Source organism: Ostrea edulis, chromosome 10 (assembly GCF_947568905.1).
Source record: "Ostrea edulis chromosome 10, xbOstEdul1.1, whole genome shotgun sequence".
In the NCBI taxonomy this organism is placed as follows: Eukaryota; Metazoa; Mollusca; class Bivalvia; order Ostreida; family Ostreidae; genus Ostrea; species Ostrea edulis.
Window position 1 is genome coordinate 3,684,406 of NC_079173.1, and position 17,358 is coordinate 3,701,763.

Below are 17,358 nucleotides of genomic sequence, written 5' to 3' on the forward strand. Positions count from 1 at the left end.
TCATTGATTGGTAGATTCACTACCCGTGCCCTCCATCACTTTCACTAGTCGAGAAATTTTAAAGCTGACATTCAAATTACGTCAGTCAGTTTAGGTCTGTCATCCATGGACCAGTACTACTCGGTATGTGTGGAATTTAACTTTGATTAAATCAATCAAGGAGAAAACAAATCTTACTAATTACTGAGAAAAAAATGTCCTATGGGAACACGAACTAATTAAACGAAAATATTCTGGACGATTCTAAAAGTCAAATAGGGTGGTATTGAAATATAAGAAATCTAAACATCCTTATAGATTTTTAATTTATTTCCTTATCTCGGTTGTAGTATTCTAAATTATAAATTGTTGATGTTATACGCTTTAGATGATAAACAGTATTTCCATAAGGAAACACGTGATTTACACTATTTTCACACTTTATCTAGCTGTACAATTCTAATGTAACTGTAGTAAATGAATTGCACTATTTTCACACTTTATCTAGCTGTACAATTCTAATGTAACTGTAGTAAATGAATTGCTTAATCTCTTTTTGCTGTTTTACAAAAGATCAAATCTGTTTAAAAGTAAAGATTTTATATAAACTTAGCGGTAGTAAAAGGGAGATTCTGATAATCCTTGATCGCGAGGTTTGAAATAGCGCGGTGCCCTTTGATGTTTTTGATCGAGAACAAATTGAGATTTACACAAAGCTTTATAGCGGAATGATTTTTTCCCCTAAACTAAATAATCAGGTATCAACAAAGTTGATCCCACAGCCTTTGATGAGTATGTTATCCAATTTACTAATTGATCTTCGATATAAAGCTAACCCGTGAAGTTAATTCCCCAGTCTTTGATCATTCTTCAACGATCAAAATGGATTATCCCTGCCGCCGTGAACTTTTTAATAACACGAATAAGGACCTAATGCACATCTAACGATAAGAATGCGTCACCGTCTTGTCCTGAATATAAAACAGTGGTAAATTCGGGCAAAATAATTTTCAAAACTGATTAAAGGGGCATGGACACGATTTGAGCTGAAAATTTTAATATTTTATTTTTTCCATTTTTGATGTTTACGGTACTTAACTAAGTTATTTCTAATGGTCGGCAAAATTTGAATGTTAGTTGTTGAGTTACAAGTAAGATACAGCATTCATGATTCTTTGTTATGTAACAAGGCTCTTGTCCTGTTTTTGTTTACATAAAGATTGCGGAATAGAAAATGTCGTGTTTAAAAGAAAATGAAATGTGACAAACACTAGAAACTGCATGCTTAATTGTGTTAGGAATTCGCTTGAAATTAAAAAATCTGCTTTAAACGAAACTTTTACTTGTATATTTAACATACGCAAATCCTGTCCATGCCCCTTTAATCAGTTTTGAAATTATTTTACATAAAATTTACCATAGTTTTGTATCCATAACAGGATACAATTTCCTTCTCGCCGGTAACATAGATATTGTGATCCAAAACAGCCATTTCTAACATCTGTAACATTATTGTCTTAATCTTGGCCAAAGAAATAACAAACTCCCCCTAAGTGCCATATGCATGAAAGGTGAAGATAACTCCTTTAATGAATACAAAATAGAGAGTTGGGCAAACATGAGCCCCTGGATATACCAGAAGTGGGATCAGACAAACATGAGCCCCTGGACACACCAGAAGTGGGATCAGACAAACATGAGCCCCTGGATATACCAGAGGTGGGATCAGGTGCCATACGAGGAGTAAACATCTCCTGTCGACCGGTCACAACCGCCGTGTATAGACAACCGTCCCTCCAATGCAGTGCTAGAGCCAAGAGAACCATCTACTGCTGCCTGGGACTTTGGCTAAGGATCGCGACACTCTGCGCGATAGGAACCCTCACTCCAAGGATCACTGTCTAATGTCACTTCATTACAGAGGCGTGGTTTGGAATACCGGTAGACAATACTTAACCTGGGTTTTTTGTTGACCTTGACCTAATAACCTTGGCTAAGGGTCAAGACACACTCTGTGAACATCAGCAACCCTGGTGTCACAGACGAATTCGTTTCACTGATCTTGGTTTCGGGGTCATGACATGTTCACAGTGTGCTCAGTCGGGTGGACTAATGATCTGGAGCCTAAACGTTTTAAAAAGATTCCATGTACTTTTATGATATGACCCCACCCTAGCACCAGATCGACTAGGAGTTTTATTGTTTTGGTTCCTGATCACTAACAAAACATCCTGTCTGCTAGACGTCTGGAATAAGTGATTACATCATATTATATAGAGTTACCCTATACACACACTGTATCAAACCTGTATAGAAAAAATACCCAGTATTATCTGGGAAAAGGTTTAAAATACGACGACCAACAAAATCAATTCGCAAGCGTATGGAAGGGAATTACCGCCATACTTATAGGCGTGAAGGGAATTACCGCCATACTTATAGGCATGAAGGGAATTACCGCCATACTTATAGGCGTGAAGGGAATTACCGCCATACTTATAGGCGTTCTTCTTGTATTCGTGATTCGAACTTTAATTTTACTATATTATGACATCATTACTTTCATTTCACATTATTATATTTCAGTTTTCTATTATCTTTCGCCTTGCTTCATTCTAATACAAGTATGTTGATTATAGTAAATATGGCATCCTTAAAGGGAAAGGCAACCCTAACCACATTGATGCTTTTATGAATAAAGTATTACTTACTGATATCGTAAATGACAGTCTTTAACAACAAAAATCCATGCTTAATATGTTCAATTAAATCAATATTAATCTATGTTATATTTCAAATAACCCGCCGGTAAGAGAGCGGTCATTGAAGTTTAATTTATTACGTCACACCGTCCGTTCCGGTTTATTTCATCAGCAGCACTGTAAACATGACAAGTCACGAACAGTTAAGTTTGGAGTCGTATAGATTTGAGCCCGTTCTTTCGCAAGAGGAATTTAAGAAAAGAAGACGTTCAGTCGCAGACGGTACTCGATTCTTCATACATGTACATGTCTCAAACCTCAACTTGTCATTACGCAAATGATGGATCCACAGTTTACATAGTATTTTCTTTTCAAATAACCTTGTTGGGTCAGGAATTTCGGAAAAAACTTTTTTCACATCTCCCCTTCGCAAAACTGCTTGACAAGAAGGCATCCATGCACCTATTTACAATGTATTCTTAAAATCTACCACATGCACATTTTTGATGATTTTAGAATCTCATCAAAACCGGAATAGACGGTGTGACGTCAAAATTATTGATTTTTGTGGTCTTGAATACAAAAGAGTTCCGCTTCATGGCAGCCTCTATAGATGGCGGGATTTTCAATTTTTAACGTTTTAAAATTAGTACTGAGGCTTATGTAAGCCATGTATAAACAGAATATGACAAATATTTATCATATAATTAATCTTATCATTTATTATGTAAAAAAAAAAAATTGGCTTGCCTTTCCCTTTATTCCACCTCACCATGGTGCATTCGTTGCATTTTTTTTTTTTTTTTAATTCTTATTTAGAATTTACAACCAGACATTTTTAATTTTTAATTTTTAATCTCCGCATGAGTGAAAAATTCTTCGTTAAACAATCAATCAATCAACCAATTAATCAATCAACCTATCTGTAGGTCCGCTTTCCATGTTAATCCCATTATGTTTCTGATCATTTTCGTTCATCATTCTATGTCTTATTATTACGCCAGAGGGCACTGAGTTCGTTATAAGAACTGTTTCCCCCGGATACAAAACTGACGGTTGAACGACTTCTAGGGCCCGTTTTTCTAAAAGGCGTATATTTGAGTGTTAAATATTCATATTTATTATCATCAAGATGTAAGAAGGAAGCAGGACGAAAGCAAATAGAAAATTGAAATATGATAACGTGACATGAAAGACAGAAGGATGTCGTGTAATAAAATAAAATTTAGAATTAAGAATGGAAATTGAAATGTTACAAGTTAACATGGCATTAAAAATGTCTTATAGTAAAATCAACGTTAGAATTAAGAATACAAGAAGGGTGTAAAGAATTATGGCGGTAATTCCCTTCCATACTCCGATCACTTTACTGACGTATGTATTGTAAATCGGTTAAATCTGTCAAATCCAGAAGGGCCAATCAACCCCTCACATTATTTGCTTCTCGGAGAATATCAAAGCTGTTATTTAACACACAGTCAATTTACCTTCGACATAGATGTCTGCCATCATATTGAAATAAGGAAATACTTCATATAAGTATGCTACGAATTTAAATAAAATCTATATTTATTTTTTTTACCAATACAGGAACTTGTATTTCCATTATGAAAGAAATGAATGCCTTCGAGAGGAGCAGTACTTATCACAATGTTATTGGAATATTTAAAAGAAATTTCCGTTGGTCTTCGTTCGTCGTCAGTTGACATTTTCAAATTCTTCCAAATGTTGCCGGGTCATGTTTGACTAATTATAAAGGACTAAAGCCAGATATTACCAAACACGGTCCTGTCAGTTATAGAAAATCAAAATTCAACATTGATTATCTTAATTTTGTCTAATGGGGACACTTTCATTGCTGTAGTTTTGAAATCTTAATTAAATTTTGTTGAGGAATTCTCACGAGCAGAATTGTAAAGGTTAAAACCGAAAACGGCATATTAATTTCCTCCAATGTTTACCGGTAAATTTATATGAGTGCCCTTTTAATACTTGGTTAATATTTAACAAAATTCGCATTTAGTATTACTGGAGTACGTGGAACATCAATTCTTAACATTGTATTTACTAAACACCCAGGACAAGACCAAAACCCCAAAGCTGACGAAATTATCAAAAAATATTATATCTTTATGATTTTTCACTATAAATGTAAATCGACAGACTTTGCCTCTTCTCTGTAAATTACTGTAAAATGGCCGATTCCCTGCAAAAAAAAAGTATGTCATTTTGATGAACTGGTACAAACCTATTCGGAACTCTTAACTTATGGAAAATTGTAATAAGTTCCGAATTCATTATATGAACCAGTTTACGGTAGCAAACGACAACACACATGGCGAGTAGGTCCCTACAGATTTTAAACATTTTTGATTTTAATGTTTGTATCGCTATAGTACATCATCCGTTCCTCGTGAGTTTCGCATCTTGACATAGGTTTGCTCTCGGAGATCTGAAATCTTGTCGACTCTCTCGATGATACACTTTAATTGTAGATGTATACTATGCCCCCAAGATATGTAGTCGTCCATCAGTGTGCATAATTATGATGAAGAAGGATAGATTTACCAAAAATTGTTTAAATTCATGGATAGTGGTTTTGATGTTGGGATAGTCCCAGTTATTTCTTCTGCGTGACACACGGACATTGAACGACAAAGAAGAGTACAAAATGAAGACGAGAAGGCCGGGGGGGGGGGGGGGGGAGAGACTATTTAAATAGGTGATCTTTATATTCCGATAGTGAAATTATCATTTAGACTTTCGTTTCTCCATCACAAACACGTCCTCAGTAACATTAATATTGTGCAATTGACCATTAAATAGGTACCACAATGTCAATTATAAGTCATCGGTTAGGTTACATGCATTCTGACAAGTATTTTAAACTTGGTTACAACATTATGGTAATTTTTTTTTTCTTCATCTTTGATTCATACCTTATAATACCTGAATACTATCAGGGACTCTAATATGTATATATCGCCTGGTTTAGTCTCCTTCTGATGGGAAAACTCTATTATATCCTAGTGTGGGGGTTTCAGGTTACTTCAAATTTTCAAGATTTTTAGATCTTTCAGATGACCTATTGCTAGTGGTCTACTTCCGTCGCCGTGCGTTAAGAATAGTAGGTCTATGTTTGGAAATGTAGAGAAGTTCAGACGCTAGGGTAGGGCAAAACTTGGCATATTGTGTTTTTAATGTAACACATTTAAATAGCATCTTCTTTAATGATATTGATACTAAATGGATATTTAGAATGAGAAGGTAACCCTTTACCAAAAATTAGTAGGGCCAAAATGATGATAGTGAAAATTTGCTAAGTACTGTAATTGTAAATAATTTTAAAATTTTCCTGCATTTTTTATTAAACATAAAAAATGTATATTTTTTGTACCAGAATACAAACAATTGTATCCTCTTGCAATTTACTTCCAAAAACCTTTTCTTTACAAATTGCAATTTATTTGAAGTCTGGTACTCAGGTGACCGATAAGGCCTGTTGGCCTTTTGTTGATCGATGTGGGAAGGAATACAAGTACGTGACCGAATATAGGCGATCATAATACCCCTCAAATACAATGACTGTCGCACTTTGAAACATTTTTTTTTTAATTTAACCTTGAAACGTTTGATTTACTGCATTGAAGAATTTAACACTTTGATTTCCGAATGTAGAAATCTCTAACACAGTTAGGGTTTGTATATTTGTCTGCTTCCCATTGATTAATAAACATATATTTTGTTTGTTTTATGTACACATTTTGATAAGCTGTGCTTAAAGTTTGCTAGTGATGACAGAATGTTTGTATCCCAGCTAGGTTAGTGTCGCCGCTGAACTATTAAATACTTAAGTATTTGCTGAATCCAATGTCAATGGTGTTTGGATATCAGATTAATCTGCAGCATGAGTGATGTTCAATACGATAAACAATGTCAACCGGCATTGATCCCGGCATGTACAGTGACGATGACTTCCGAAGCCCCTGTGAAATTACTCGTATCTTTATATATACCAGATGCTAAATGCTTACAGAAGTCAAATTCTTATGAAGTCGGATTGTTCTCTCTATGCCTAAGAAACGGGAGTGGACATTTTTTTTTCTTGTACGAAATACCGCTAGCTTGGGTATGTGCGTAGAATTCCGCCTTTCAAAACTAATGCGCTGAAAAGAATGTGTAAGCGTGTCGTTTTTGTGTCATTGCTGTATACTGAATCATCTAACAGTGTTCTGATCTGATAATAGGCGTCACCGCCCATCAAACACCCCATCAATAGACGCTGTCGCTGGAGAACGGTGTTGTGTTTGTGTTTCCGCACGGCATACCACGACGCACGGCTTAATTAGAGTGAATTCTCGCCGCTTCTGAACGTGGTTAGCCATAAAGAAAAGTTCTCCAGTTCAATTTCACCCTGATCCTAAAATACACCAAAGTCATGCTGAGCAGCAATAAAAAGAATTGTTAATAGGAGATTCTATGACCTTGCAATGAAATAGTGGCATAGGACTGGAGCGTTATAGAGTGGTGTAATGACAGGTCATCGTTATCAAAGGCAGGCTCCAAATTTAATTGTTCGTGGAGGTTTCATAATTGTCACAAAATTTCAAAATAATAGGAGGGGAGTGGACGAAGTTATGTAGCTGATATGTTTTAGTATAGAATATACAGAATCACGTGGTAGATATTTATCAGATTATAAGATCGTGGATCCAAGTGCTGCATGTATCAAATTTATCAATGAAGAAAACGAGACACGGGTCCAGTATGAAGTTTTGTAGACAGGAACTATTTGAGGAATTACATGTGGTTACAGTAAATTGGCCGATTAAAACATAATCCAATTCTCAATCGACTGCCCACAACCACGGGATCTGAATTTTAATGACTGAAACTTCCTGAATAAAAGGCTTTGTATAATATTTTCGATATCATTCTGTGATCATTTAATACATATTTTAAAAAAGCAATTTTATCAAATGATTAAATCGAGAGGTGAAGGAAAATTTGCAAAAATGATAAAAATTATACCATTTGTGCTTTTCTGTTTGTTTGTTTGTTTTTTGAAAGATAATGTTTCTGTCCCATGGCGATAACATGCTGTTTTTTATCATTCACAAAAAGACAAGATTTTTTTTAAATTGTCATACACGAGGGATCCGAAACATGATATTATGTCTGAGAAGTAGTGATTGCAAAATCCTTTTTTTTTTTTTTTCATGCTTTATTTTTAGACATTTACAATTACATCTACATAGATGAGCTCACACACAAAATCACACACATGCATACAATATTATAATATTATATTATATTAGTGATTGCAAAATCCTAGAAAAGATTTAAATGATACCAGTGAAGGATGTTAAACAAACTCAGCGCACTAAGTACTACCCTACATACACAATATGGATACTTTACACCATGTCACGTGGGATCCGGGTTAGAATAGGTCCTCAGTACCCCCCCCCCTCCCCCTCCCCCTCCCCGGATCCCGGGTTTGAATAGGTTCTCAGTATCCCTTACTTGTCGGAAGAGGCGCATAAATGGGGCGATCTTTCGCATGAGACTGCAAACACTGAGGTTCCGTATTACTACTGGCGTGGCACGATAAAGACCCCTCCCTGCTCAAAGATTGATTGATTAATTGTATCTTGTTTAACGTCCCTCTCGAGAATTTTTCACTCATATGGAGACGTCCCCTGCTCAAAGGCCGTAAGCGCCGGGCATAGGCCTAAATTTTACATCCCTTCACCGGCAATTGTGACGTCTCCATGCGAGTGAAATATTCTCGAATGGGACGTTAAACAATATACACCAGTCACGAACTTCGATAATTTTCATTAAAAGTGCTACACTCACAGAATGTATTCGCTGTTCTCATGAAACGGGATACCGATTATATCAACACTGATCATGAACTGCATCCGCCCGGAACCTCTATAACCGCAAGAAAATAAATATTTAAAATTTCTATGATCTGAAAATTGGCTTTAGTACCTGCAGCAAAGCACTACACAGAAATTGGTATCTTTGCACGCAATACTTGCTCAAAGTGTAATAAATGTAGCATGCAAATTTTATTTACTATAGAAAATACCAGGCATGCGTAATCGATAAGATCAAGAAAACGATCGCTTGTCGATTGATTACATAGACTAATCGATTGACCTCATTTGAGGAATTCAATCTATCATGGATCTAGAAGCAAAATAATGATAATAAAACTATCATTGTGAGCATGAATTTCTAATTGTAAATATATTATCTATTTTAGATGATATGAGGAAAATGATATGTTAGAATGGTCCCATCTGATTATCATTTACTATCACACATCGATCCTCGTTTTCTATGTGATATGGAACGTTACAACTGCAGCACATTCACGAGGAAGTGGATATCATAGTATTTTGCAAAGATATCAAAGGGAAAAAACCATTGGCTAGCTGGTTGGTTGTTTTAAGTCCTATCGATATGTTCACTCATATCGAGACGTCATCAACTGTAGGTGAAGTACCACAAATTTAGATCTACATGTATGCTTAGCGCTGTAAGTGAAGAACCACAAATTTAGACCTATCCTTAACACTCAGGGCCGTAGAGTTCTTTAACATGTCAACGCCTGTCGCGACACGGGACCTCCGTTTTTAAGGTCATATCCGAAAGACTAGACTTGCTCAAGTCTCTATGTTTTTATTACATTATCATTTCATCCAAATTTTACTGTGTTTCTCTGCTCTCTGCCATACTTAATGTCACCAAACATAGTCTCTATGTTTGGCATTATCAAAAGTATTAAAGAGAGCACTGATTATTAAACATAGAGATTTGAGCAAGTCTACCGAAAGACCCGTGATTCTCACTTCTAAATGCCGAGCGTTTGGCAAAGGAGCAACCACTACCAATGTTTACGTCATAGGTTTGACGCGACCACGTCCCGAGTGAGGCTCGAACTCACGACCTTCCGCTTACGAAGCGGCGCCAAAGTTAATTGTGACATTTCAGTATGACATCAACAGAATTATGATATTGAATGAAGTATAACATCTCCATCATAACTAATCATTGCATCGACCCATTATCAGTCATTCAGACAGAGTTAATTAGTGTACGTAATCAGTCAATCAGACAGAGTTAATTAGTGTACGTAATCAGTCAATCAGTCAGAGTTAATTAATGTACGTAATCAATAAACTAAATGTTCGAATATAATCGAATACGGATCGGGAATTATACACAGGAGTTAGACATAGGACGAACCGGTCGGAGTTAATTTACTTTTCGGTCGTGGAGTTAATCTTACCTTAACTGAGGCAGTGTGACGCGAGTTAACCTGACCCTAACTGAGGCAGTGTGACGCGAGTTAACCTGACCCTAACTGAGGCAATGTGACGCGAGTTAACCTGACCCTAAATGAGGCAGTGTGACGCGAGTTAACATGACCCTGATTGAGGCAGTGTGACGCGAGTTAACCTGACCCTAACTGAGGCAGTGTGACGCGAATTAACCTGACCCTAACTGAGGCAGTGTGACGCGAGTTAACGTGACCCTGATTGAGGCAGTGTGACGCGAGTTAACCTGACCCTAACTGAGGCAGTGTGACGCGAGTTAACGTGACCCTGATTGAGGCAGTGTGACGCGAGTTAACCTGACCCTAACTGAGGTAGTGTGACGCAAGTTAACATGACCCTCATTGAGGCAGTGTGACGCGAGTTAACCTGACCATAACTGAAGCAGTGTGATGCGAGTTAACCTGACCCTAACTGAGGCAGTGTGACGCGAGTTAACCTGACCCTACCTGAGGCAGTGTGACGCGAGTTAACCTGACCCTGATAGAGGCAGAGTGAATGTGATATGAGATAATTTAGTACCAATTACATATGCCGCGGTCATTATTCTGCGATATACCTTCATACGTAAAAACCGATTATGAGAAAATTGATACACATTCTACTTGCACTTCGTTTTCTGCTAATACAACAAGAAAGTCGATAATTGATAATTCATAAAAATAGTTCAATAATGTTGCAAAACAATTTATTTTTGTCATTGAATATAAATCAATAGTTTGCATTCCGAAACGATTGCCGCGGTAATTATTCTACGATATACCTTCATATGTAATAACTGATTATGAGAAAATTGAAATACATCCCACTTGCTTTACGTGTTTTTTATTCATGTACAACGATAAAGTCGATAACTGATAATTCTTCAATATTAATTGATACATGTTGTAAAGTACATTGATAAATGACGGAAGAATAGTTTTCATTCTATATAGATCAATCGTCTGCATTCCAAGATCGGGCATGAAATGTTATTTAAACTCGGCTAACGTCTCGGCTTTTTAATTTCAAAACAACATTTCGAGACCGAGGAGGTTACCCTGCAACATACAGGAAAATGCAAACTTTATTTCTTTCTTAGAATTAGTTTATAAATTATATACGCAAATTCTTGAAAGTGAAGTAAGTTAGTCCACTTGAAAATTGTGATGTGAACAGGTTACACTTATTGTACCTGAGCTAACATAATCCGTGTAAACCGGTCCTTACAATATTTTCTTTTGACAAGTGTACTAAAGTAAAACGTGGTATGACGAATTTTTATAACGTTTGCAAGTTTGGAATCGTGGTAAGTGTTGTAAATCTTAGGGCTGCATGGCCGGATGTTTACAAAGATTTTGTCTATTTGATGAAAATATTGTTAACTTGTCCCATTCATGTATTTATAAAAATATCCAGTTTGCAATATATCATTACATCTGTTTTAACCAGAAACGTAAGGTTTTAAATCGGTAGTTTACATCTGTAATGTGTATCCACGAGACAGTCATGTGACTATTTCAGACGTCCAAAAACATGTACACCACTAAACGGAAGTAAGAACATGTTGCTGTACTAAAATGGTTTATTTAGTGATTGGACGTCCGCGTGTTCTATTTCGTGACTCCATGTTTCATTACAGCCAAGAGATGCGCATGCAATAGAGTTCCCAACATCTACAAAGGTATTTATGGTGTTGGAACATGATCGTATTTATTTTATAAACAATTTATCTACCATTTTCTTTTGAATGCGAATGCACGTGATTACACGTGAAAGAAAAAGGCAGAACACATCAACGAGAGTGCCTGGCGCAACTTCAGACGTTAAACATCCGTTATGTAGGTACATATGTAGTGATTGTTCCTTCGCCAATTAGCTCCTGGCATTAGATTGGTTGATTGATTTTGTTTTACGTCCCGTCGACAATTTTTCACTCATATTGAGACGTCACCAGCTGTAGGTGAAGTACCACAAATTAGACCTACGCTTAGCGCTGAGGGCCGTAGGAGTGAGGGTTCTTCATCGTGCTAACGCCTGCCGCGACAAAAGGACCTCCGTTTTTAAATCATATCCGAAAGGCCCGTGATTCTCACTTCTAAATGCCGAGTGTTTGGTGAAGGAGCAATCGCTACCTATTTTAGTGTCTTGGGTTTGATGCGGGCATGGCACGAGAGGGGCTCCAACTCACGACCTCCCGGTTACGAAGCGAACGCTCTACCACTGAGCTACCGCGACCGGTTCCCGGCATGAGAAGTGCAAGTCAGGGGGTCTTTCAGAGATGACCTTAAAGTGCATGCGGTAGGCATGGCCACCATCAAAAACCTTCCCTGTAAGTGCCATGCATGGTGTAAATTTGTAGTACTTCATCTAAAGCTGATGCTGTTTTGTATATCTGTAGGCGCCGTGCAGAGTGTAAATTTGTTGTACTTTCTCTAAAGCTGAATCTACACTACATGCGCTTGCATATTCATTTTACAAACTGTGCCATTGTTGCTTTTAAAGAAAAAATATCCGATATATTCTTATGTAAATCTTTGAACATTTGTTGTGAACCTGTCCAGACTTAGAAGTCAATGCTGTGGTAGAAACGAGTACTAAACCCATCAAACACGCTCCTTATCCAATTCATGTACTATATTTAATTACTATATTTAATTACTATATATAATTACTTTATTTGATTACTGTATATAATTACCATTTATAATTACTTTACTATATATAATTATTTTACTATATATAATTACTATATTCAATTACTATATATAATTACTATATATAATTACTATATTTAATTAATATATTTGATTACTATATATAATTCGACCGCCAAGCGATATAAGTGCCTGTGGCTTTACCCTGTTTCTTTTTATCAATATTGTTTATTCTTGTTACGTTTTGTTCAAGTGATCAGAACTGCCCAAACATCCACGCACGTACATTGTCTTTTGAAGTTTTCATTTTTTGGACTCGCCATAACTTTTTTGTTTTTCATCAAACGTTTTTAAAATCTATGTTGTGGGCGTATCTTGATTTGCTGTCAGATGCTCAGATGCGGTCGAAACTATTTGCCATCAATGTGCATGCAGGTATGCTAAATACTGATTTAAAATGGAAACAAAAATCGTTATAACTTTCTCATAGATAATAGAAACATGATATTGAACCAAAATTGACACTGTAGGCATGTGATGTACGAATGCCTGTCATACTCGCGTGCGCGTGAATGCCCACGTGTTGTTTTTCTTTTAATTTCAAGGTACTAAAATGGCCATATTATATATATATATATATATATATATATATACATGACTAAACTAAATTGAAATTGATGATGTATATCTTTTTTATAACAATATTGTTTGTTTGTTTTACGCCCCGTCGAGAATATTTCACTCATATTGAGACGTCACCAGCTGTAGGTGAAGTCCCACCTTAAGACCTATGCTCAGCGCTCAGAGCCGTAGCTGTGAGGGTTCTTCCGACGCCTGCCGCGACACGGGACCTTCGTTTTAAGGTGGTATCCGAAAGGCGTGATTTTTCACTTTTTAATGCCGAGTGTTTGGCGAAAGAGCAATCACTACCTATGTTTACGTCTTAGGTTTGACTTGACCATGGCGTGAGCGGGGCACGAACTCATGACCTCACGGTTACGCAGCGAACGCTCTACCACTGAGCTACCACGACCGATCTCTTTTGAATGGGGATAAGCAAAATTGCTGAAGGAAATGGAATTATGTATACGCATGAATACACGTACATAGAAGTTTTTTAATATCGGGAATCTATAATTGGTCTAAAAATTATTTTTAATGAAATGTTTTGAAATTTATGTTGAACATGTAGGTATATTTTCATACTCTTTACTGATCAGTGTGCAGTGGTCTAAATAAATCACTGACCAGCACGCGCAAGCACGTACATGTAGTCTCAAATTTGATTGATAATACTTAAACACCCTATAACTCTTACAAATGAGGAAAATGGATGATATCTAAAAACCAATATGATAAAAATGCTAAAATACACGCCTATCCACTTGTATGCACATGAATTGTTTTTTAACTTGCTATTTGTGGATCGCTCTTCTTCGTTTTTCGAATGAGACCGCAAAAAGCGAGGTCCCGTGTCACAGCAGGTGTGGCACGATTAAGATCCCTCCCTGCTCAAAGGAACCTAAATTTTGCAGCTCTTCATCGGCAATGGTGACGTTTCCATATGAGTGAAAAATTCTTGAGAGGGACGTTAAACAATATACAATCAATCAGTCTTCGTTTTTCATTCAGATCTTTTGAAATTTACCTTGCAGTTATGACATGTAACATACAGGCATGGTCAAACTGAAAAACACGCGCATGCAGGTGCGCTAAATTTTCATTGGATGAGACTGTTCTAATTTGTTTCAGTATGAAACGGTCTAAGAGTTATATCATTGGTCACATGGAGACTCTCAACTGATTGGTCATAATCGTCGCCGGTATTTAGACGCTTGATTTTAATTGGCTGATATTAAAACGTTCTTGGTTTTCGATAAATTGGTCGATTATAAACATTGCAATTTTCAAAGGATTGGAAAGGTCAGAATTACTGACCAGCGCGCGCATGCGTGTTGATTTTGACTGGATAGCGCTCTAAGTTCTATAGTTACCTAATAAATGAAGGAAATAAAATTGAAATTCTACAATTCAGTTGGACTTCCTTAAACAAAAACTTAAACTTGATCGATGGGGTGCGTTTGGGGAACCTTTTCCATGGCTCCCTTCACAATTAACACTAATTTAGTGATTGCTATTTAAATAAAAAGAAACAACATGCATTGTTAAACGAAATAGGCTCCGAATTTGAGTGATTCGTCGAACTGTTGAGTCGGTTTTCTATGAAATAGCAGCCCGAGGATAAACTTTAACAAAATACGTTCGGAGTAATTAGTTTATTATGCCAATTAGTAACATGGTATGAGGTTATAAGATGATTTTTATAGCTTGCCTTTGTGAATAATCTATACCTTACACATACTACGCCTTTCAATTCCGATCGGAGTTTACTTATGATGAATTATTAAGTATGATTACCTATATATGTTCTACTGAAGTGTAAAGTATATTGTACAATAGGCTGCATCAATGATACTCCATCCTAACGCACAACACAGTCACTGTATCGTAAAGTTAGAAAAAAAATACATGTAAATATCATTCCATGTCATAAATTCTGGGACTGACAAAGATTAATAGTTTATGAAGCATTAGGCTTTGTGTTGTATGATTTATATACAAATTGACCAAATATTGTTCTCCCCACGATAGCAAATGTTAATACGCATGTGTGTGTATTATTTACGGTAAAATCTTTCATAACACAATTGATTACATTTGTATATTGCATATAATTTTTCTGGGTTTTTATTGGTTGAAACAAAGTCAACTGGCCTCTGAGGAGTCCTGTTTATCTCCTTATCAAATCATTAAAAAAAATTCCATCGATCCTCATTATACCCCACTCGTGTCTAGAGATACTGACAGTGACCACCAACTTATCATTGTTATTATACTATATCACACTTTTGTGCAACAAGCACGTGACTTGAGGAAATATTTTTCTTCAAATTTTTAAATTTCAATGCAAAACATGTAAATCATTTCAAGAAAATGCCTTTGATGATTTATTGCCTGTTGAAGTCCCATCCAACTTAAAACGACCCTACCTGTAAGAACGGAATTTAGACACGTGCTAGAGTTAGGTAACTGTTCTTAGGGCCTTTTCCTGATAGGGGACCTTCGCTTCATCTCTAAGCATGCGAAGTTAACCAGATCCGGATAAAGATCTGGTAATCTCCGGTTCACCAAACGAATACTTCTCGTAGTTATCGCGATGCTTTCTTTGAAAATGGAATTATTAGTCAAAAGGTGATTACTTGTACAAACAAAGAAGCGGTGTTATATACCACCCACTAACGTATGGGCTACTTACCGATATAGATTCCTCTTTTATGTTCGCACTTGAATTTACTTCGAATGTCAACCACGAACACAATCACTAAATGACCAAAGTTAGCGAGGGGATATGGATCAAACACCAGTACCCCCTCGTGTGTATTTCTACGTGTCAACTTTTCGTCCGGTAATATCACATGGTACTCCCCGCTAGGAGAGAAGGGAGCCACATGCACAATCACGGAACTGCTCGGAACGCTCATCAAACGTTGACATTCTTTGAAAGAAGTGAAAAATATATCACTGCAATTTAAGTTTTTCAAATGTGCGTAAGCAGCCTCGACCCACACGGTCTCTCGGGACGTCACGGCTCCCACCCATTTCCCATCATCTAAATTCAGTCTTTCGGAACTATTGTCCGTAATGTATGGAACTAATCCGATGACATGTATAATTTTCAAAAGCGTGATTGACGATGAAAATAAAACCGTCGTCCTTATCGAAGGCATGTTATCACTGTTTACAGCGTAGACTAAACTCTTTCTTTTTCACATTGCACTGTATGTCTATGGAAGGTTTACCAAGTTCAAGTGATTTGCAAATTTAAGTTCTTACATATCTCCTTTAAGAAATAAGATATACCAAGAATGTCTTAATGGTGAAATATGAGTTTCATAGCACATTGTTAAAAGTTCGTTGGTCGATGTCGAATATCCAAATCCTTGTCAACAGCGGTTGTATATAAAAACATCCAGTTCCGAAACTAAAGAGCCCTGTAATATTAGGTGTACATCGTTTTACAATACCTTGGGTTAATTGATAAAGTACGTAAAACGCTGGCCTTTATTCGGTGTGAATACTACTGGGGAGTTTTAAATCAATCCACTCAGAACGCACTAAATCTAAACACGACAAACTTGACCTTCTCCGACCTTTGTGGACAATCTACATAACCAATAAAAACGAATTAAATCCCAGAGATCCCTTGTGATTGGTCGATGCCTTGCTCTCTCTGATTATCGGGTGCCGTCTGAATGGATCAAGCCATGGAATGTGGATTATGTGGCGGTTTTGTTTGATGTAGATACAGATAGCTACCACGAGTAAACAGACGAAGCGCCTTAGTGTGAATCTCATCACCTATGTCAAATATACATGTTTTCTTATTATTAATTGACGATTATCAGTTTGCGCTCGGATTAAAGAGGCCCGGTAAGAAGAGAGCGTAACCGGTTTTCTATGAGACGAATCACTGGGATGAACATTTTTCATTATTATCTAGATAAGTAAGAATGGTCAACTGTTTCTTTTGGCTTACTGGGATATTTTCCTTTTTATTTTAAAATACATAAATATGTGTTCAAATAGTATTTCATGGATTGTATATACAATGTACATGTAAATAATTAC

At 36.6% G+C, this 17,358-nt stretch overlaps 1 protein-coding gene across 1 annotated transcript in view; it reads right to left on the reverse strand.

Annotated features, from left to right (window-relative positions):
* The window catches only part of LOC125666573 (uncharacterized), a 29,259-nt gene extending 12,262 nt beyond the window's left edge, over nucleotides 1-16,997 (reverse strand). The window contains exon 1 of the mRNA XM_048899751.2: nucleotides 15,986-16,997. Within this exon, the coding sequence (XP_048755708.2) occupies nucleotides 15,986-16,457 (472 nt within the window). The 5' untranslated portion in view covers nucleotides 16,458-16,997. The remainder of the gene's footprint in view (nucleotides 1-15,985) is intronic.
* Nucleotides 16,998-17,358: the final 361 nt, after the last annotated feature.